This window comes from Hyaena hyaena, unplaced genomic scaffold (genome assembly GCF_003009895.1).
Source record: "Hyaena hyaena isolate Hyena2069 unplaced genomic scaffold, ASM300989v1 scaffold_877, whole genome shotgun sequence".
NCBI lineage: Eukaryota > Metazoa > Chordata > Mammalia > Carnivora > Hyaenidae > Hyaena > Hyaena hyaena.
This window is the reverse complement of record NW_024081514.1, coordinates 562646-584565: the sequence shown is the minus strand read 5'-3', so window position 1 is coordinate 584565 and position 21920 is coordinate 562646. Positions and strand designations below refer to the sequence as shown.

At 39.2% G+C, this 21920-nt stretch overlaps 1 protein-coding gene across 1 annotated transcript in view; it reads left to right on the top strand.

Moving 5' to 3' along the window:
* MAN2A1 (mannosidase alpha class 2A member 1) overlaps window positions 1-21523 on the top strand; it is a 172827-nt gene extending 151304 nt beyond the window's left edge. Inside the window, exons 20-22 of the mRNA XM_039220332.1 lie at window positions 6390-6584; window positions 17284-17394; window positions 18953-21523. Of these exons, the coding sequence (XP_039076263.1) occupies window positions 6390-6584; window positions 17284-17394; window positions 18953-19105 (459 nt within the window). The 3' untranslated portion in view covers window positions 19106-21523. The remainder of the gene's footprint in view (window positions 1-6389; window positions 6585-17283; window positions 17395-18952) is intronic.
* The last annotated feature ends 397 nt before the right edge of the window (window positions 21524-21920 follow it).

Genomic DNA, 21920 nt, shown 5'->3' with positions numbered 1-21920 from the left:
ACGTATCCATCATCACTCTCTGATCTCCCTTCCCCCAAACCTGCTCTTTCCTGATGTCCTAGCACCACCTTCTACCCAGCCCCACATACCTAGGAATCATGTCTCAGTGAGATTTCTCCTTTGCCTTCCCCTTTCTCACAACAGTAATCACCAGTGCTTGGCCATCTTAATGCTTAAATATTTCAAATTTATAAACTCGTTTATTTCAACTGCCCTAATCTAAACTAACTTCATATCTTTCCTGAATCATTCTGCCCTATTTTTCCTGACATATTTGTTCTCAAGCAAGCAAGCAAAGTGATTTGTTTTTTTCAAAACTAAATCAGACCTCACTGCTTCCTGCTTAACCTCGCTGATGTCTTCTCATTGCTGTCATTATCAAAGCCAAAATCCTCACTGTAGCATGAAGAGCCTCTCATGATGTAGGTAGGCCTGCCTGATCCACAGCTTCGTCTAGTTTGACTCACACTGTTTGTGCTCTGTGTGCCACTGTATTTCTTTCAGTCCTGAGTACTCCCCATGACTGTGCCCACAGCACCTTTGTACTTGCATCTTCATTCTCTGCCCAAAGAACTCTTAGTAGTAGTTGAGATCAAAGCTCATTTGGTCAACTGCTTCTACTGGACCAGGCCAGATCTCTTTCTTTAGTGCTTTCTCAGAACTGTTCATCAGTCCTCCATGCACATGTGTGATTATTTTATCATTGTCTTTCTCCTCTTTTGGACCACAACTTCCCTGAGAGTAGGGGCTCTGTCCCTCTGCTTCTAGGATTGGCCCTAGCAGAGGAACGGGTCACTGTTTGGTGCATGAACGAATACACAAATACATAAATGAGCAAGCTGGAATCACAGTGTGCCACTGCATCTATCCTAGCCACCGTTTCCTGTCTTGTCATCCTATCCATGTTCTCTCCCCTCTGCTAGATTCCAGGGACTTGTCCACTTCATTTTCATGTGCCTCACAGGGCCTCCTTGCCTGGGGTATGTATTCTATAAATACAACACTAGTGGATTGAATGAAATGGCAACAGCTCATTAAAACAAAGAATTCTTCCAGTATGTAGAATCTTTTAGGAAAAAGATTTTAATATCCATTTTTAGATGTCAAGATTTATATCAGTTCTTGAGACTCAACGGTTTAAATCAATTACTGACAAGATAGCTTAATTTTAGGACTAAAACTGCATAGGAAAATCATTGTCTGAGTGCTGGCAGATACTGTCTTTTTCTCCTCCTGAAAATGTTTCTGGCTTTTATGGTTTTTTTCTCTCTATATAGACACTAATTTGCAAAACTTCTGTTAACTGTGGCAATAAGAATTTTCATGTCGGATCTATAAAGCTTTCACTTAGAAGTGAAATAATTTGTTTATTTCCATTCAAAATTCCTTGGATAGTAATTGATTGAAATTTGATCCAATGTTTTTATAATCCTGTGTTAAATTTTTCTTATGCTCAACTATAGATTCTTGGACTTAAATCAATAGTTTCTTTTAAATAAAAAATGAACTAGAGAAGAGAAAATACATTTTAATTTCTAGTGAAATTGATTAAAAAGACATTTGATTAAGAAATGTTCCATCTCATATAACTTAAACTTTCTAGAAAGTGTTTTTATTTTCAACTCAGACTCTAATCTTTAAAATATCAATGGTAGAAACTATGGTAAGCAGACACTCTCTGTACAGGAGGGCATTTTGATGGAAAGTAATGAGCCTCCCAGAACCTCCTGGGAGTATTCCAGAATTCTGAATGGAAGTGAGTCCTGTTTTTGAGGGTTTTGCAGAGAGGCAGTGAGAACAAGGACTGGAATGATAATTGCTGTAAGATGCCCAGATGCCCAGTGGATTGCTATGGCCATGTGAGGTCGACTGTCATCCATGGTTATGACACTCAAGGGTCAACAGAAATGGAAAATGGGAATTGTCTCTCTAGCATTGACCCTTTAGAATTTGTTTCTTTGATGCCTCCTCCCTATTCCTTCCTTCTGATGATTGCTAAGTAAAGAGAGGCATTGAACCAGGAATTCAAAGTATTGGAAGTATTCAGGTATTACAGTTGTGTCATTTTACCTCTGGATACTAGTTCTTCACATGTAAGGAAAGGGAGTTAGGAGAAATCACATGAAAAGCTCAAATGCTTACAGGACTCAGGAAAGTGATGGCATGAGGGAGGTTGGCCAGGTTTAAGGGAAAACACTGAAGTTAGGTGACCAGAGGTCTTTGATGACTATGAGGTCACATCCCATCGAGGAACCACAACTCAGCCCCACTTGAGGGAATGTGGGGGCCCAGTGTGACTTGGATTTCCAGTGTTTTGAGTAAAAAAAAGCTACCTGTTTTTGGGAGTTTTTGTTACTGTTCTTGACAACTTTAATGTGAAATCTCCTGGTTTTTTTTCCTTTTTTGAGAGTTGCCCCCAAAACAAATGACTTTAATGCCATGCAGACCTACCAAAACATATCTGTATAGGAAAATTTAGCCCACAGATCACCAGGCTTCACCTCTGCATTGAATACTTATTTCTAAATCCCATGATTCAGTATATTTTCATTCATTATTTTTTTCTCTCTTTGTCTTTTTACCCTATCCTTTCCTCTACTATATTTTTCTCTTACTTAATTATGTTGCATTTGCTTTTAATAGATTAAGTTTCGTAAACATTTATCAAGTTCCCACCACGTATACCATGTATCAGGTCATACTGAATAAGCAAAAGTGACTCAAAACATCATCACTTATCATCTTAAATAACTTATTTATTAGCAAGTTCTAATGTAGATGAATGGAAACCTTTGATGATTAGGGATCATCAGACTTTATGAAGGTCACCACAGAGCCTAGCAAGAAGTTCTGACTTCTGAAATAAGGGCCAAAACCCAATGGAGATCTCAACTTGATGTGGTTTGGATCATAAGGTGCCAGAAACTATTTTTAATTTCACACAGTCTCCAAGGAGAAAGCTAGATTTGAACAGCTTGAAGCCTTCCAACCAACAAGAAACCAAATGATGTCTATAGTAGTATATTAGTTACTCCAAGGCTGGAGGAACTCCCTTACAGCTTAAACAAACACGTAAATTTTCCTCTAGCAAACATGTTTTATAAGCTTTGGGTTTATCATAAAGGTCACATTAAAAGATTACCTTTCCAGGAGATTAATCCAAAAGTGATAATTAATAGTTAAATATCTTGTCGAGCCCCTCTTTGCGGTAAAAATGTTAGGAAAGTGCATGACTGATGGAGCTTTCCATGAGACTTGGCCCTACCCTGCCCAGCCAGCTTCCAGCAGTGTTGTTTGTTAGTGATGTTCTACCCTGACCCACAACTCTTCCATAAACTTCTCTTCCTTCTCTCTCTTAGGACAATAAGTGGCCCAGTTCTTGAATTCTCAAGGTACTTACATTCATGACATTGTTTCCTTTGACAAGACTTAATCATTCACATGTTTCTGAGTCTGAATCATTTTCTTAATCCAAAACAAGTTAGAGTGAGACTTATCCTTTTGATTCCAAAGGGAACTCTTTCTTCCCCAAGGTTGGGAAGGTGTCTGGAATGATGGTTTCCAGTATGTCCACAGAGCTATGTGGGACTAACTGAGATTTGAGATTCACTTGGGGGAGCTGTTAAGCTTTGGCTTCCCAGGACCTACCACCGGACATTCTGATTTAGTAGGTTTGGGTTAGGGCCCAGAGATCTGAGTTTAGAGCTCCTGAGGCCATTCTTATGTGTGGTCTGTTTTGTGGGGGTGTGAGGGTGGGGGGATCTGAAGGTCAGGAGAACTGGTTTGGACTGGGAAGAATGGTATATATGCACATTACTGTTTGTAAGATATAGGTGGTCCAGCAAGAAGTGTCCCTCCTATTCACTGAAGTGTCCAGGAGTTCTTCCAAGAGCATAGAATAAAGCCACAGAGCTTTGTTTGAATGTTTCTTCACCTAGAATGGACTTAATGCCTTCCAGTTGTGATAAGGCAGGTGTCTTCTTTTCTGTTGGAATCTTTTATCTTTTATTACTGAAAAGTGATTTTGTCAGCAATACTGACCTAGATTATGAAGTCCTTTGATCTTGGAGTACATTTCAAGTTTCTTGTTGAAACGCTTCCTCAGTATTCAACAACATGCATTAAATTTCAGTATTGTTGGAGAATATTGCTATATAAGTTTTAATTTTTTTAAAAAAAGTGTAGAATGGGTACTTTTTTTTTACAACTCTTTTGGCTCTAATATTTTTTGTCAGTATCTTAATATGACAGTGTCCCTCTGCTGCCTTTAAATTTTTTTCCTCTCTCCATAGTCTGAATTGTAATGACATCTACAGTTTGCTGCTGGCAAGGTGCTTGTCACTCTTTGCTAACACCCTCTGTTCAGTGCTAATCTGACATTCTGAATTTTAAGCTCTGTATCTTCTATAAATCCTATCTTTTCAGACAGATAAGTAGCCAAGCCTTTTATTTGAGTCCTGTATTGCAAAAAGGGCACAAAATCATAAGATATCAGTGAAATGGACATTTTAAAGAATAAGATACAAAATTATACTTGTTTGAAATGTCTCTGTTGATCAGAAAGCCTTTCTATGTAAATTATTTTAGTGCTTATCTGTCTGCTTTTATACCTTAGGCGTAATTAAGGTTCCACTTAGTCATTAATTTAATTAATTGGGTGTATCATCGGCCATATGCATATCCTCAGCCCTGGCAGACTTATTTAATGTTTGAACACGCTGAACCACTTCTCTGGAAGTTTATACCATAGCAATGATTAAATTATTTTTAAATTATACTGAGTAATTGTGTACTAGGTAGATATATAGTAACCATTCCATAACATACATAACAGTTTCTGTTTTGGGAATAAAGGACAGTGGAGCAAGTGGCGTTGATTTACCAAATTTAACAGATGATCTAGGTATACTGCCTGTGTTTTGTTTTTTTTTTAAATGTTTTATTTATTTTTGAGAGAGAGAGACAGCGTGAGCAGGGGAGGGTCAGAGAGAGAGAGGGAGACACAGAGTCCGAAGACAGGCTCCAGGTTCTGAGCTAGCTGTCAGCACAGAGCCCGACATGGGGCTTGAACCCACGAACAGTGAGATCATGACCTGAGCCGAAGTTGGACGCTTAACCGATTGAGCCACCCAGGCGCCCCATACCTGTATTATTTAAAATCCTTATTTATTTTGAGAATTTCTTCAAAAAAAATCCTGTCATTGGGTCACAATTATAGAGCAGAGCTTTGGATCAATATATGATGTTATTGTCTAGTTAACTGTATAAATGAAACCATGATGTGGGCACCTGGGCGACCCAGTCACTTAAGCATCTGATTCTTGGTTTCAGCTCAGGTCATAATCTCACAGTTTGTCAGATCAAGTCCTGTGTTGGACTTTGTGCTGACAGTACAGCCTGCTTAGATTCTCCCTCTCTGCCTTTCCCTCTGTGGTCTCCCTCCCTCCCTCTCTCCCTCGTCCCTCCCTCTCTCTTCCTCTCCCCCCCTCCCCCTCCCCCCCCCTCAAATAAACTAAAAAAAGAAAAAGAGAAACATGAGAATATGAGGGGTAAAACCTGAGGGAGAAGAGATAACATTTGATGATATGCAAGATGTATGAATATCTCAACCTATTTACTTAAAGAATGTCATAATCTATAAGCCTGGAGTTCTCTCTTATCCAGCAAGAGAGTAGCTGCAGATTGAATATGAGAGAGGCTAATGTCCAGGAGGAGACAAGAGCCCAAAAAGGGGTTTCGTCTCCATATTTATTGAACTCTCAAGATATTACCCACATGGTGAATGTGAAGAAAACAAGATCTTACACACGTAGTGGATGTGAAGAAAACAATCAGACAGTAATCATTAACTTGTGTGTGGAACTTGTGTGGAGTTTGTGATCAAAGTACAAAAGTACATTGGCAATGGAAAGTAATTTCTAGTAGGTGATGTAACAAGTTACTCGTGATCCCATAACCTTGGTTGCTTTTGTCCCTAAGTGGGGTGGCAGCTTTCAGCCCTAAGTTTTATTCTAAACCATTTATGTAAGTAGAACCTATTTCCCACAAAAGAATTTTGTGGTAACTTGAAAAAGAGTTTCCGTAAAAAGTTTTACCCTGTCCTAAAATGTTTGCAAAAAATGTTTTCAAGATTTTTAGTACTTAAAGCAATGGAAAAAAGATATTTCTAAACATTGTTTAAAAGGGCACTGTTCATTTTCTTATATTGCTTAGAACCGAATTTGGTAATCTGTGTGTTGTCTAAGAGTGTTACTTATAAAATATAATAAAATTAGAGTATTCATGCATGTTTATATTTATTTTCTACTTAAACCCTGTTGGGTAATTCAGTTAATACTACAAAAACTGCAAATATATGACATTTACACATTTTTGTTTTTTCTTAATAGGAAGAAGAAAAGAACTCGGTCAGTTACCCTTCACTCATTAGCCACATAACTTCTTATTTCCTGAATCATCCTGTCTTCACAATGATAGAAAAGATCCCCATGCCAACCCTTCAGCTGCTAAGTGAATTCTCTCCGTTACTGTCATCTTTGCCTTGTGACATTCATCTCGTTAATCTGAGGACAATACAGTCAAAGGTATATCCCAAAATATATCTATAAAATATTACTTTTTTGTAATATACTTGATATAATGGGATGGGAAGCAGAAAAAAAATACAGCTAGATGAGGAAATAGGCTAAATGGGTGATGGGCATTAAGGGCACTTGTTAGGATGAGCTCTGGGTGTTATATGTAAATGATGAATCACTAAATTCTACTCCTGAAACCATTATTACACTATGTATTAACTAACTTGGGTTTAAATTTTTTAAAAAAGTAAAATGCAAGAAGCCATGGTGAAGATTAAATCTGTATTGGTATGGGTAATATAAAATTAATTTTCTAATACAAAAAAGTATTAAAAATTATAAAACTCAAAAACATTAAACAGGGGCTCCGGGGTGGCATAGTTGTTTAAGTGTATGACTTCAGCTAGGGTCATGATCTCATGGTTGGTAAGTTTGAGCCTCGTGTCGGGCTCTGTGCTGACAGCTCAGAGCCTGGATCCTACTTTGGATTCTTTGTCTCTCCCTCTCCCCCTACCTCCCTCCCTCTCCTCACTCCCAAAAATAAACATTAAAAAAATTTTTTAAACCATAAAACATAAGTGCATATGGATGGATATATGGGAAAGAAATATGTAAAAATTACAAATAATTTTTTTTAATATTTTTTATTTATTTCTGAGAGAGAAAGACATTGTGAACAGGGGAAGGTTAGAAGTCAGATGCTTAACTGACTGAGCCACCCAGGTGCCCCTACAAATATTTTGATCACAATTAAGATTTACTATAAATATTCCTTTTATTTTCAAGCCTCATGTTAAGCTACTACATTATCATCCCGAAGCATTTTTCTATGTGTACATATATTTTCTAATGAAATTGGGATTCTATTTCAAAAGGAAAAGATAATATTACAGCTGACCCTTGAACAACATAAGTTTGAACTGGACTGATCCCCTTACACAGATTTTTTTCAATAAGTACAGTACAGTACTGAAAATGAATTTTCTCTTCCTCATGGTTTTCTTTCCTATTTTTTTTTTTTTTTTAACTTTAGTTATTTATTTACTTAGAGAGCGAGAGCACAAGCTGGGAAGGATCAGACAGAGGGAGACAGAGGATCCCTAGTAAGCTCGGTGCTGCCAGCACCGAGTTAGACTGCTTCAGTTAGACTGCTTTTGTGGTAGAGAATGGTGGAGCAACCTAAGCCTAAGGACCTTTGGGGCACATGGTGGCCAGTGTTCCTTAGTCCATTTCCAGATGACCCCTTTCCATGATTGTTTCCTGGAAGCAGTTCCAGTTGACTGCAGTCAGTGAGAGGAAGGTTTTATTCTCTGCAGTGTGGAGCTGTCACTTGTTTTCCAGATCACCTCTTTTTTTATGGTTACCTGCTCCTTTCATTCTTCCTGCTTATTGCCTATCTTCCTGTCATACAAACCTCATCACTTCCCAGGTGAAAAATCCCATTGCTACACATTTGCTTCAGACCCTGGAGCATTCAGACCCACTAGAGTCTGGCCTTCACTCACTGTATCCACCTGGCTTCCCTTAATCTTGTCACCTGTAGACAGGTGGACCACTGCCTCTCCCGAATTACTGGCTGCATGTTGATTCAGCTACCCTTTAAAAAATGAAGCTGATATCAGATAGGCCTGCTTCAGGTCTGTTGTGAGAAACAGATAAAATAATGCTGTGAAAGCCCTTTGAAAACAGAAGTGTTTTGTAAACATACATTATTATCTTCATGATGCTTACAGTACATGTCAGCTCAGGTGCAAGCTGGGTATTAGAGGGAATAGAAAGGAGTTTGACAATTTGACCAGGAAGAATATAGACTGAAATGCTCATGTTTAACTATAACTACCCTGCTGACACATGATCAGAGCTAAGTATTTAGGCCTGCCTTGCATTATCATATCACTTGGTGTCAGTTCCTGTGTTAGTCTTTGACTCTTAGCACATATTTCTAGCAGTTGTTTAAAAGCTTACCAGTGGGGCACCTGGGTGGCTCAGTCGGTTAAGCGTCCAACTCTTGATTTCAGCTCAAGTCTTGATCTCATGGGTCATGAGTTCAGGCCCCATGTCAGGCTCTCCATTGACAGTGTGGAGCCTACTTGGGATTCTCTCTCTCCTTTTCCCTCTGTCCCTCCCCAGCTCGTGCTTGAGATAGATAGGTAGGTAGATAGATTTAAAATCATACTAGTAATCTGAGAGGATTGATTTGTCCATTCAAAATCACTTCTTTAAAGAGTTGCTGTCTGTCCCCTAACCTCTAATAATATGAAAATAATCACTGAAAGAAGCCTAATGTAGATATTGATTCAATAAATGCTTGGTACTTAAAAAGTATCAAGTGTAATTCCATGGTTGCAGTAAAAGAAGACAAAAATGACTCAGTGAAGATATCCAGAAGCCAGACTTCAACATTTTGTATCATGTTTCTGTTTTTGTGTGCTAGCAGCTCCCAGCATACAATAATGAATTGTTTCTTTGGAGATAGCAAAACTTGTCCCATTGAAGTAATGTCGACGTAACCGTTGGGTTCCAAGCAAGACCAGAGGTCTACATTGGCCTGTATCTAAGTAAGCATTTTCCTGACTACCACCTCACCGTATTTCCATGAGAAATGGGTCTGAGAATGACCTTGACGTGATGGAGTCACACCTTTTTGCCTGCCTCATTGGCGGGTTGATAGAAGATGTCCCTACTTGCCCATCCCCCAGGCCACTGTCTGAGGTTTCCTTAAGTGCTACACCTCACTTGGTCTTCTTGACCTCTCATAGAGAAAGTGGTTATGGGCTCAAGCAGTGGTGAGAGAGGCAAGGTAGGGTCTGTAGATGTGCTAACCACCCAGGTGGTTCAGCATTTCCAGGCACCATCCTCTGAGTTGTTGAATACAGATCAAACCAGGGCAATTTTCAAATAGAAATTTTTACAAGTTTCCCCATCTCTGAGATTCTGACTCTGTAGGTGGAGAACTTAGGAATTAGTAATTTTTAAAAACGTTCCCCACGAGTCTAGATTTTGCTGTTCTCTCCATTAACTAAATTTGGAAAGTAAGACTTAGAGATTTGAAGTGTCTGGGTGACTTAATCGGTTAAGCATCTAATTCTTGATTTCAGCTCAGGTCATGATCCCACAGTTTGTGGAATCAAGCTCCACATCCAGCTCTGCATAGAGCATGGAGGCTGCTGGGGATTCATTTTCATTCATTCTCTTTCTCTCCCTCTCTCAAAATAAATGAATAAATAAAAGGTTCTATAACTAAGATAAAATTACCCAGCAGTTAATATTAGAATTAGGACCTACGTCTAGGTTTTCTGAATCTGGGTGCCACTAAGGGCCTCAGAGAATAGTGTTTGACTTTTATTTAAGAGCCACCATATCTGTTCCTCAAAGTCCAGTTTTTCAGGAATTGTTCTATATTGGTAAATGAGTTTATGTTTTTATATAAGCATATCTTGCTTTTACACTTTATATATACTTTTGGAAAAAACTAATTGTCATATATTTGGAGTCAGGTGAAGATGGGAGCAAACATCTCTTAACACCCTGCCTCCCAGCACGCCAAGCACCCCGGCGCAGTCCTGTCTGGGAATGTAACTGTTACCTTCTCATCCTGTAGGCTTGTCGTCCAACTCCCTTCTCTTTATCAACCTCCTTTTCTTCCACTATCAAAAGCTTGAGATAAGAAGAAGATTCTATAAAAGCTTGAAAACTGGGGAACAGGAACATTACTGAAGTGCACCAAACAGGAAAACCATGCTATCAGGAAAGCCTATTGATTCACAGAGAAAGGAGTCTTGATAGAGTGGATGCTGGGAGAATCTCACCGGGGATGGGGGAGGGGAGAGGTGATGGATCAGGGGTCAGGGTTCTGTAGGCTGGAGTGATAGGTTCCGCCTGGAATGCTGACATTCCAGGGACCAGAAGAAACTTGATGAAGCTGTTTAATTAGGCTTCATGCCATTCTGCCTTGATATTTTGAACAATGAAAGCTATGTTGTTCGACTTTTTTTTCCCCCACTGCTTTTGAGTTCAGGCATATTTTTTATTTAATTCATTTATAGATATGTATCTTTATATCTACTTTACATTTAACTCTATTCTCTATGGCATTTTATTTTGGTTGGTGCTGAACTGTTTCCTGCAAATAGTTCACCAGTCATTTACACATCAACATCACTTACTGAATAAGATTTTCTCTGTCCACTTGTTTACACCACCCCCTTTTCTTGTAAGAAGCAGTTTAAGGTTTTTACTTCATTTTGCCTTTCTTATAAAAATTGATTGGTGCTTTATTAATCTCCCCAGCTTCTGGAAAGGTGAAAATTGCGGAGAAAATTTCCTTTGTTGTACATATCTAAGAACAGCCATTCACCTTCCCCTTTCTTTCTGTCATCTCATCTTGTTGATCAAAAAAGGATAACTGTTATTGGACATTTTAATGAATGCCCTGGAAAATGAATTTCTACTGGGTATTTCCTGTCTCAGGACCGAAAATGCAGCACGCAATTTTCTAACCTTTCCAGTTGCCAGAATACACTGAAAGATGGGTGTTGGTAGGAATTTTTGAGGAATCTGAGCAGGTTGGAGAAATTTTCCCACCAGGTGTTCAGCCATGCCTTAATCTATATTTATCTTAGACATTCTTTGTGGAGGGTGGAGATTCATTTCTTCTGGAGAATTTAGTCAAAGTTACGGCTTCTCTCTTCCACAGGGGAAAAAAAATGTGTACATACATAACATTTATTACAGTTCCCAGAAGTTTACTGATCTGTGAGCCTCACATCATTAATGAGTAAATCAGGTTTCTTTTGGTGTGAGACAGGAAGAGCACAGCTCTGTATTTTGAGTTCTCATCCGCTTTGATAGGGGAACATTGGCCTGTTCCTTATGAAGGACTGCCATGTGCATGTATCATCTTTAGAATGACCTTAAATCCTGTTTATAATGAGATGAATGGATGGATGATGGGTAGGCAGGCAATGGATGGATAGAAATGATAGTTTCTAAACTTTACTTTCTGAATTGATATCTGTTTTGATCAATTATGGTTTTAGCGCTACTGGAACCATTGAATAAATACTCTTTTTTTCTTTGAATAACAGTTTCTTACATTTTATTTATTTTTTGGAGCGAGAAAGAGAGAGCAGGGGAGGGGCAGAGAGACGGAGGGACAGAGAGGGACAGAGGATCCTAAGTGGGCCCTGCACTGACAGGCTGTCAGAACAGAGCCCTATCTATGGAGGCTCAAACCTGTGACCCATGATATCATGACCTGAGCCGAAATCAGATGCTCAACTGACTGAGCCACCCAGGCATCCGAATACTCCCTTTCTCTAACTTCAAACCAGAGATTGAGGCCCTTTAGGTTTTAGGCTTTTCTTATATTACATCAAAAGTAGTCTTCCTCTTTTCCCTCCTAGCTAGCTGCCTCTGGGCACCAATCCATAGCTAGATAGAGCAAAGGCAGGAGAACGAAGCTTGGAAAGCACTTTGGAATCAAACCACCTTTTTGGAGCGCATCCCCTCTATTACTGGCCAATTGACTTAGCACAAGCCACATTATTCTCCCAGTTGCCTCATTAGCAACATGGCAATGATAATGGTACCCACCTTAGAGATGTTCTAAGGATTAAATGAGATAATGTTTGTGAAGCATTTAGAATAGCGTCTGGCATGTAGTAAGCACTGAGTGCTTGACAAGTGAAGTTTCTCCGTGGTGATAGTTTAGTCATGAGCAGTTGTGATTGTTACTAAAAATGAAATTAAAATGTTGGCCCCCTTTTTTTTTTTTTAAGTTTATTTATTTTTGAGAAAGAGGGAGAGGCAGAGCGTGAGCAGGGGAGGGGCAGAGAGAGAGAGAGAGGGAAACAAAGAATCCGAAGCAGGCTCCAGCCTCTGAGCTGTCATCACAGAGCCTGACGCCGGGCTCGACCTCCCAAATGGTGAGATCATGACCGGGGTCGAACTTAACTGACTGAGCCACCCAGGCGCCCTGACACTTTTTTTATGTATAAATTGGAGGGCGCAGTTTATTCCCAGAGTAAATCTTGATATCACTTAAACTTGTATTCCTTATGTATTTTTTTAAAAAGCTGAGCAGTTACTAATAACACACCTAAAATTGTCTATGTGCCAGGCATTGTGCCTGGTGTGATCTTTACATTAGCTCTCCCAGCAGTACTGTGAAGGTAGGCAATATTGTGCCCCCTGTTACAAAAGAGTAAATTAGCTGACCTAGAGATGCTAGTTAACTTTCCCAGGTCACGCAGCTAGTAAAAGGTGTGTGTGGAGGCACATCCCAGCATGTGTGACTCTGGATCCTCGCCTAGAACCTTAGACTGCGTCTTACATGGGAACCAAAGGGGAGCAACTGTGCTGAAAAGGTTGAGCAAAACTCTGCCTGTTTCCCTCTTGACTACCCAGTGGTTATGGGACACCCTTAGAAGGATCTACAGCCATTTGTGGGAAACCTCCTGAAGGATGAATGTTGAGTGAATTAGTGATCATTGCTATTGGACTATAAGAGGGATGTTCCTGTGCATTTAAATATAGGAACACCAACCTGTATTCCAAACCTCAACTATGCCAAAGGCTTTTGTGAGATGAAATGAGTTCATCCATGAAGAGTATTCTGTACAGGGTCCTGCATACAACAAGTGCTCTAAAAGTGTTAGCTTCAGGGGTTCCTGGGTGGCTCATTCGGTTAAGCGTCCAGCTCTTGGATTTGGCTCAGGTTTTGATCTCATGGTTTCGTGGGTTTGAGCCCACATCAGGCTCTGCACCGACAGTGCGGAACCTGCTTGGGATTTTCTCTCTCCCTCTCTCTGCCACTCCCCACTTAGAACTGTCTGTCTCTCTCAAAATAAATAAATAAATAAGAATTAAAAAAATGTTAGCGACAATTACTGTTATGGTCATTGTGGTTATGCTCAAACCTCAAAGGGATGCTTCACGAGTCTCACCAAGTTTTCTGAGTTCTCGGAGATTAAATGATGTATTCCCAGACGCATGACTGATTTGATGGGACCAAAGCAAACCTCGCCTCCGATCGAGCTTTTTCTAACCTTGATAATGCTTGTTCTGCAGGCCAGACCATCTTCCCTCCACTCCCCCCAGTTGCCTGAGAAACCTCACAGGCCCTGCCTAGACAAGGAGCCACAGGCCAGTTTATCCCCTAAGCGAGTTCTGTAGTGGATTTTCCCAACACCCAAACCTTCCTGAAGGGATTCGGCCCCAACTGTGATCTGAGCTGTTTTACAAAGACACTTAATTTGAAGTTCACCTCGCACAGTGCTTGGCATAGTTTGAAAATTTGTAAATTTTCTTCCCTTACCCCCGTCCCTTTTTTTTTTTTTCCTGAGGTCCAGATAATCTCAATATATTCATAAATATAAAAGCAGGTATTTTCAGAGTCTGTTTACTCCCCCTAGAGTGTATAGTATCTTTTTTTGTGAAGGTATCTGTTTTCTTGCATGCATATTCAAGTTAAATTCACAGTTTCCCTACTTTGAAAAACAGTTTTCTTGGAAATAAAATGATGAGACAGACTTTGAAACTGAAAAAACTGCTGCTTTGCTTCAGGTATTTTTGCTTGAAAACTGATACTTTCATGAATATTTAATTTTTAAAAACTTGGACAAGATGATTGCTATTTCAGTTGGTGAGCTAGCCCTTAACAAAAGTGATGCAGTTTTAGTTTTGAAAGTGTAACTTTTTTTCCCATCAGTGAAAATTACTTTTCATTACTTTAATCTCTACTTTTGTATTGTTTAAATCTCTTGTAAAATTAATGGTAAAATTCCAAAGATGTTTCCCTTCCCTGCTTCCCTTTTTCTTCTTTGGGGGGTCACTTCCAGTCTGCTAAAGGCCTAACACACACATTCATTATTTCAAGGGCAAATGTGTTGCAGCAATTTTAGCAAAGCCTGCTGTCAGGTGGTTTTGTAAGGACAGTCTAGTAAATTAAAAGGGCCAAACACTTTAAATTATAGTGATAAGTGCTTTTATTTTATTTTATTTTATTTTATTTTATTTTATTTTATTTTTATTTTTATTTTAGAGAGAGCATGCAAGCTGGGGAGAGGGGCACGAGATGAGAGAAAGGCTCCACACTCAGTGCACAACCCAAGACGGGATGATTCCACTACTCTGGGATCATAACCTGAGTCAAAATCAAGAATTGGACTCTGAACCAACTGAGCTACCCAGGCACCCTAGCGATAGGTGCTTTTAAAATAGTCTCATCAGGGGCGCCTGGGTGGCTTAGTCGGTTAAGCGTCAGACTTTCGCTTAGGTCATGATCTCGCGGTTTGTGGGTTCGAGCCCCGCGTCGGGCTCTGTGCTGACTGCCAGCTCAGAGCCTGGAGCCTGCTTCAGTCTGTGACTTCCTCTCTCTCTGACCCTCCCCTGCTCATGCTGTCTCTCCCTCTCTCTCTCTCCTAGAAATAAATAAAACATTAAAAAATACAAAAATAAAATAAAAGCATTCAAACTATCCTTAAAAAAAAATAAAATAAAAAATAAAATAGTCTCATAAGGGGCACCTGGGTGGCTCAGTCAGTTGAGCATCCAACTCGATTTCGGCTCAGGTCATGTTCTCACACTTCATGAGTTCGAGCCCTGTGCTTGGCTCTGCACTGACAGCCTGGAGCCTGCTTGGGATTCTCTCTTCCTCCCTCTCTGCCTTCTTCCCTCTCATAAATAAACATTTTTTTAAAAGAATCTCATCAATAAACCATCTAATCAGTGAATCTGAATTGGGATTTCGTTATGATTTTGATGCATAATTATTTTATACATAATTTAGACAGTCTCTGATTCCTAAGCTACAGAGTCATGATGTCACTAAAGAAAATTTATAAATAAGAAGTTAAATGAGAGTATTGTTTAATTTGTAGCTGCTATGAAAATAATCACCAATACTTACTTGATGGATTATGTCGGTAGAAATACTAATAGCTAAAATGTACTGAGGGCTTCCTGTGCTGCAGATACTGAGCTGAGTCCCCGTTAAACAGTTGAATTTCATTTCATCTCCATTTTATAGTAAAGGAAAACAAGGTTGTGCTAAAAAGCAGCTAGTAAATTGTAGAGCTAGGATCTAGATCTCGAGCTGTCTGACTCCCAGCCCAGGTTCTGATCTACTTTCTACACCTTCTGCACCAACACATTCTGTCTTATAAGCTAAGCCACCATACATAGTATTTTCAGTGGCTTAACATGCACCATGAATCCGTGAAGAAGGTAGACATGCATTAGCTCCATTTTACAGACAAGGAAACTGATGCTTAAGTAATAAGTGACTATTCCAAGGCTGTACAGTTGGCACATGACAGAATGCTCTTTGTTGTTCTTCTGGAGACCTTATGTATATGGTACATGAAGGATTTTCTTACTGTACTCTTTTTGTGTTATTTTGGAACTGGGTGAAATATTTTGAAATTTTATTAGAAATCTTTATCCTCTGAGTTAAACTTGCTCTGATTATTGTGTTGGTTCTGTGATGACTCAGAATTCCTTAAAAGACTTTTTTGTCTTCCTTCAAACAAAATCTTAGCAGTACCACTGCAAAATAACAGTGTGAAATGTCATAAAATAGGTTATTGCAGCTAAGAATCTGAGGTGAGGACAGCTTTAAATTGTTCAGGCACATTAAAATCATATCAGCGGTGAGAACGCTGGCAGCTATTCAGAAAAGATGTCTCTGTGGCCCATTTACAAATTGCATCCCCTCGTGAGGATGATTAAGAACTTGGGCATATTCATATCTGTGGCCACAGAAGAGTAAAGGGGATCATTTTCATCACTGGGTCAGTGCTGAGCATCCTCCATTCCTTTGAATAGCCATGCATTTCTTAATTCTTCCACAGATTTTTAAATTTATTTTACTTATTATCACAAGCATCTTCTCCCGTTAGGAAATGTAAAATTTCTTAAGAAAATCGTAACTTAAAATATTCAGAGCACTCATGGCATCCTCACTTAAATGGATGCAAGAAATTTTATTGCGAGAAAGTATATCTTGATCCCCGTAGCTGACTTGTCATGTTTAGTATTTTTCTCTTTGCCTGCACAAGAAGAATAGCTTCTATAATGTGAATTTAAATGATACATCAAGCTAATAAATGTGGTTGGCCTAGCAAGTGATAAGCATAACTAATTCAATTTAAATGTCTTTTATATAAAAATAATGAACCAATGCATTAAAGATTAAAAATGTTAATGCAATTAGCAAAAATTAGCATTCAATAAAGAAGTATGTTTCAGCTCTGAGATGGATGATACATCATTCAGTGGCCAGATAAGGACTAAATTCAGGTACACATTAGTCAATGGACATACATAGATGTTAAAACTAAAATAAATGAAAACGAAATGCTTTATTTGAAGAAACTTTTATGAAACAGCATGTAACATGTGGACACAAGGGATACCCAGGTCCTCAGGGACCATGGAGGAAACCAAAACATGAGGTAACTTAAGAAGAAGACTTAAAGCTTAATGTCTCCCGACTCCTTGTGGGGAAGAAAGAGGGCGTAGAGCAGGTAGAAAGGCACAGTGAACACGGTACCAGAAGGGAAACGAATTTCCCTAGCTTTACCACTGAAGAAAGCAAGCATTTGTGGTTTGAGGGCACTGACTGCAAGCCAGTGGAGTGTACAGTGGTGTCACTATTTGCCTTAATGCCACTGTGGCCTCTTGGTGCTCTGCTCTTTTGCAGGTGGACGGCAAGCATTCCGATGAGGCAGCCCTGATCCTCCACAGGAAGGGATTTGACTGCCGCTTCTCCAGCAGAGACACAGGGCTGCTTTGTTCCAGTACCCAGGGAAAGGTGAGCTACCAAGTTATTTTTGCTTGTTGAGTTAGTGCACTTTGAAATCCTTGACAGTAAGATGTACCCTTGCCTCTTCACTGACTCATTCCCCTCAGCTACTATAATTAACTCAAGTCTCTCTCTCTCAAGAAAGTGCTTTCCCAACCTTCAGTCTCCTTGTCATCGTCAACATGCATGGCTGAAACACATTTATGTTTCAAGACGACACTCTCACCCATTCTTAAGCCGTCCATTGCCAACCAACAAAGCATCTTCTTCCCTCCCCCACAACCCTCCCCCGCCATATTCTATCCTCTCTCAGACATACTCATGGAGGATCTAGTTCAGTGAAGTCTTAGAGGGGCCAAGGCACGTTTTATAATAACTGAAATAGGGTGGAGCAGCAGGACACAGTGACAGTATGGCCAGTTTAACCACAGCCCTGAAGCAGCCTTACTTAGCTCCAGTCAGCTGTTTCCCCAGGGGAAAAAGCAGGTCTAGATCTCTTGATTAAGCCAGATTTGCATATAGGTCTGTCCTGTGCAGGCCAAACCAGTCCTCAGGCTGACTTGCTGGCTGCTCACTTTTTATGTCTTTTTTAAAAAGCAGATCTTGCTGATAGTTCCGTCAGACCTCTCCTTGGGAGGAGATGAACCTCCAGAGTCCTGCCCCTGGCTCTGATCAGGCTGTGCTCAAAGAAGACATTTGAACTGGTCCTAGCGCCCGGGCAGGTCTGTCCCAGCGGGCGGCTCGGCTGACCCAGCTCTTCTCCAGAACCTCACAGACACCCTGTAGATCAGACTCAAGTGATTCAATTCCAGCCCCACAAATTAGGGTGTGCGTAGGATCTGAAAAGAAGAGAAAAGAAAATATGGCAGGGGAGCAAAACCCACTTTGACAGATAAGCTTCTCCATTTTTTATACCGTGCCTATATGGAGTTGGTGTGAGGAAAGCACTGATTTTTTTTTTCATTATATTTACACTTTACCTTATTTACTGGTGACAGAAGTATATTTGCTGTGAGCATTTGTAATTAGTCATTAAGGCATCGAATCGTAAGGGGATCCAGAGAGACCTGTTAAGATAACCTGCTTGGGGTGAGGGTAGCACTTTCCCAACAGCCTTTCCACCCTGATAATGGGACTTACTGACCTGATGCACCTTCCTTATAGCGGGCCTGTGTCTTTTCTCTCAGCTCTTTTGGAACAGGAAGAACCACACTGTTAGGTATAAGTGTTGAGTTAAAGAGGATACAGATGTTTTTAAAGCTTGCTGGCTGGTTGATGGTTTTTTGTTTTACTGAAAAAGTGGCCTCTGCACATGATAAGTTCTTAAGAAATATGGAAGAGAACTGGAAAGCAAACTGCCCTCTCCTGGCTACCAGGATGGTCTCTGTGTCCAAGCATGCATAGGAGTACTGAATCTCCTTCCTTTCCCCTTTTAATCATTAAAAGGAATCCTTAAATATAGTTTCACTCTCAAACTGTTTTCCGCTGAATATATAGATGAGCTACTAATCTTTCTTCAAAGTTGAGCTTATGATGCGACTTTTTTTTTTAATCATTTACTTTCTAGATTTTGGTACAGAAGCTTTTTAACATATTCACCGTCTCAAGTCTTATACCTTCATCATTATCCTTGATGCATTCACCTCCAGATGCCCGAAATATAAGTGAGATCAATTTGAGTCCCATGGAAATCAGCACATTCCGAATCCAGTTGAGATGAACCTGGCTTTCAAATTTGGATTAGGAAACATTGTCTTTTATACACTTCTTGGTTTGACGTGCAATAAGGAAGCACATTATTTTAGCTTCTGGCTACTGTGAGAACATGAATTCTGTGATTATTACTGTTTTTTTTATCCAGTTCAGAAAGAAAAAAAAAGAAAGCCATGCTATAGCCAATTTTTTTTTTTTTAAAGTTCCATCCATGAACCACCACTCAGTATGAATTGATGCAACAACAAATGAAGAAATGTCTAAAACAGCCTCTCAACAGATTGTATCTCAGGTTAAATGCTAACTAATTATATCTGTGTTGGGGGTTGTGAAGAGATTGCTACAAATATTCATGTTGCTGGTCGTTCATTAGTTGTACAAAAATGCCCATTTTCGCCAAAATGGTACAGAAAGCTGGTGAGTAATAGCTAATGGCCAAAACGGTTGCAGTCATTCATACCCATTAGAAAAATTTAATGTATTGAAATATGTGGCAAAGTGCAATCCATCAACCCTTATGATATGTATACAGAGTTGATCTTCACACCTTTTTCTAATGTACCGATTAAACCCTCCCTTCTCACCCTTTGTAAGTATTTCCAGAAATATCAGATTTTGAATCATTCAATAGTAGAAAAGAGGCATATTTTCATTACTTGACAATGTGGGATAGGTGCAATTTATTCCATTGTCACTAAAATAGAAGAAGCAATTCCATAGGTACCGTAACCTGTTTTAGGTACCACAAGGTGTCTTTTTACACAGCTCATTTGAATACAGATGTTCTGAGAGGGGTTTTCTATTTTAAAAATAACCATATCAAAATAAATGTGCCTTATTTTTTTATAAGTCTTGTTAAATCCTTTGGTGTCCATATTACTGTCTGGGGAAGGGGGAGGAAGGTGGAGGGGGCAGGTCAGGAGGTGGGTACTTTCTATGACACATAACATGTATCATTTTTGCCTGATGATGCTGGCCACATTCTGATCTGTTTCATTAAATTTGTGGTGATGTTATTCTAAACGTCTTGACTATTTGAATGTACTGAGATGTAAGAAAACAAAACAAGGAAAAAATAAAAAACCTGTTCATTAAAATACGCTGCTGCCAAGAAGACTGCAGCTCGAAGCAAGGATTTTGTAACCTGCAAAATCCATGCCTGGTTTCCATTTCACAGGAGGTAACCTATGGAAGAGCGAATACTTTAAAAGGGACCCTGTTTTGAAACCCACTTGTATGTAGCTCATCATGATTTATCTTTTCAAAGAACATGTTTGTTCGGTGAATTCCAAACTTCTGTACATGCTAACCTCAAAGTGAAGTTCCACGCCTATGTGCCATTACAATACTTTTGATAAGATTTATTTTGGGATCATTGTTAACGTAACATTAAATTAAAAGCCACACTAGCAACATTTAGCATAGTCAGTTTTAGGATAGAAAGGATTCTTTGAGTTTATACACTTTGGAAAATTATCTTTGTGTTACCTGATAGATTATTATCTGACTTTAAACTTCCTCTTACCTCCTGCCATCCCAACATCATTATAAAGAAGTTAAACCTAATTTCTGTTTCACTGGGTAGTCCGATTATCATCTGGATTTTTTTTTTTTAATCAAGATGCAGCTCCTAAAATGATTGTTAAGTTATGTGAAGTTCATAAAGTTTTTTCGCCTTTAATAACTAAGGAAACAATGCTAGTGTTGATAAAGATATTACAAGGGAGTAATTTCATGCAATAAACACGTACTGTATGTTTCCTTCCTCACTTTGGGGGATAAACAACTAAAAGAAAACAAAAACAACACTTCCTTTTTGTGGACATCTGCCGATGTTAGGATTGCCAGAAGCAAATCCCAGGAATAAGATCAGTATTTGCATTGCATCTTAAATGTACAACCTTCCCTTGGGAGTTCACTGTGTTCTGTGGTTAAGTGGGTGTGCTTAATCATTCTGGAAATTCTGATCAGTTGACATAAAAAATCTTGATGCAATAACTGTGGTTTTGCCACCCCTCGCTGTGTGAGATGGGTCTCTCCCGTGTCAGTCGGGTCTTCAGTGTGTGTTGACACCAGCCGTTCACAGGTAAAGCAGAAATTCTCTTTAAACCAGCAAGTTTCTGCTTTTTATTTTTAAGAATAAATCATCAGGGATATGAAGAGAGGATGCTTTTGCTTTGGGTTGTGGTCAAGAACTGATTAAATAATTCAGTGTCTCCAGCACACACTAAAAACCACACATTTTTGGTTGTGATCTCAGTGGCATATTTGTTTGCTCTCGTTTTATTACGTTGGTTATCACAGTGTTCCGTTGATTGAGTAGTCATTCCTTTCTATGATTCTTGTTTTTTTGAAAATTTTAACTTGAGCTTAATACCTGCCGTGTTTGAGGACTCTGCATCCTTGTTTTCTTCAAATATTGATTAAAATAAAATGCTATAAAATGTGTGGTGAAACATTGTAATTACCTGCCCAAGTCTTTGTTTTATTTGTGCCGAAATGTTTTGGCATTCCTTTGTCTGGAAGAAAATCTTTGCTTTCATTTTGATTATGTTGCTTACCTTGGAATCAAATAGGTTTTGATATTTTTCTCTTGGAAGATTTTATATCTTTTTGGGAATATGTAATATAAGATCTCTAATAAAAAATAAATCTTACCATGTATGTACATGGTCCTCTAGAGTGGTTCTTGAGTCTTATTTTGTAAGCAAACTATATTAATACATTTCGAGGGGAAGGATGGAGCAGTGAGGCTCTGTTCTTTGTTTCTTTAAGAATGAATCACTCCATCTCCAGCCCATTTCTAGTTAGAAGAGATAGTT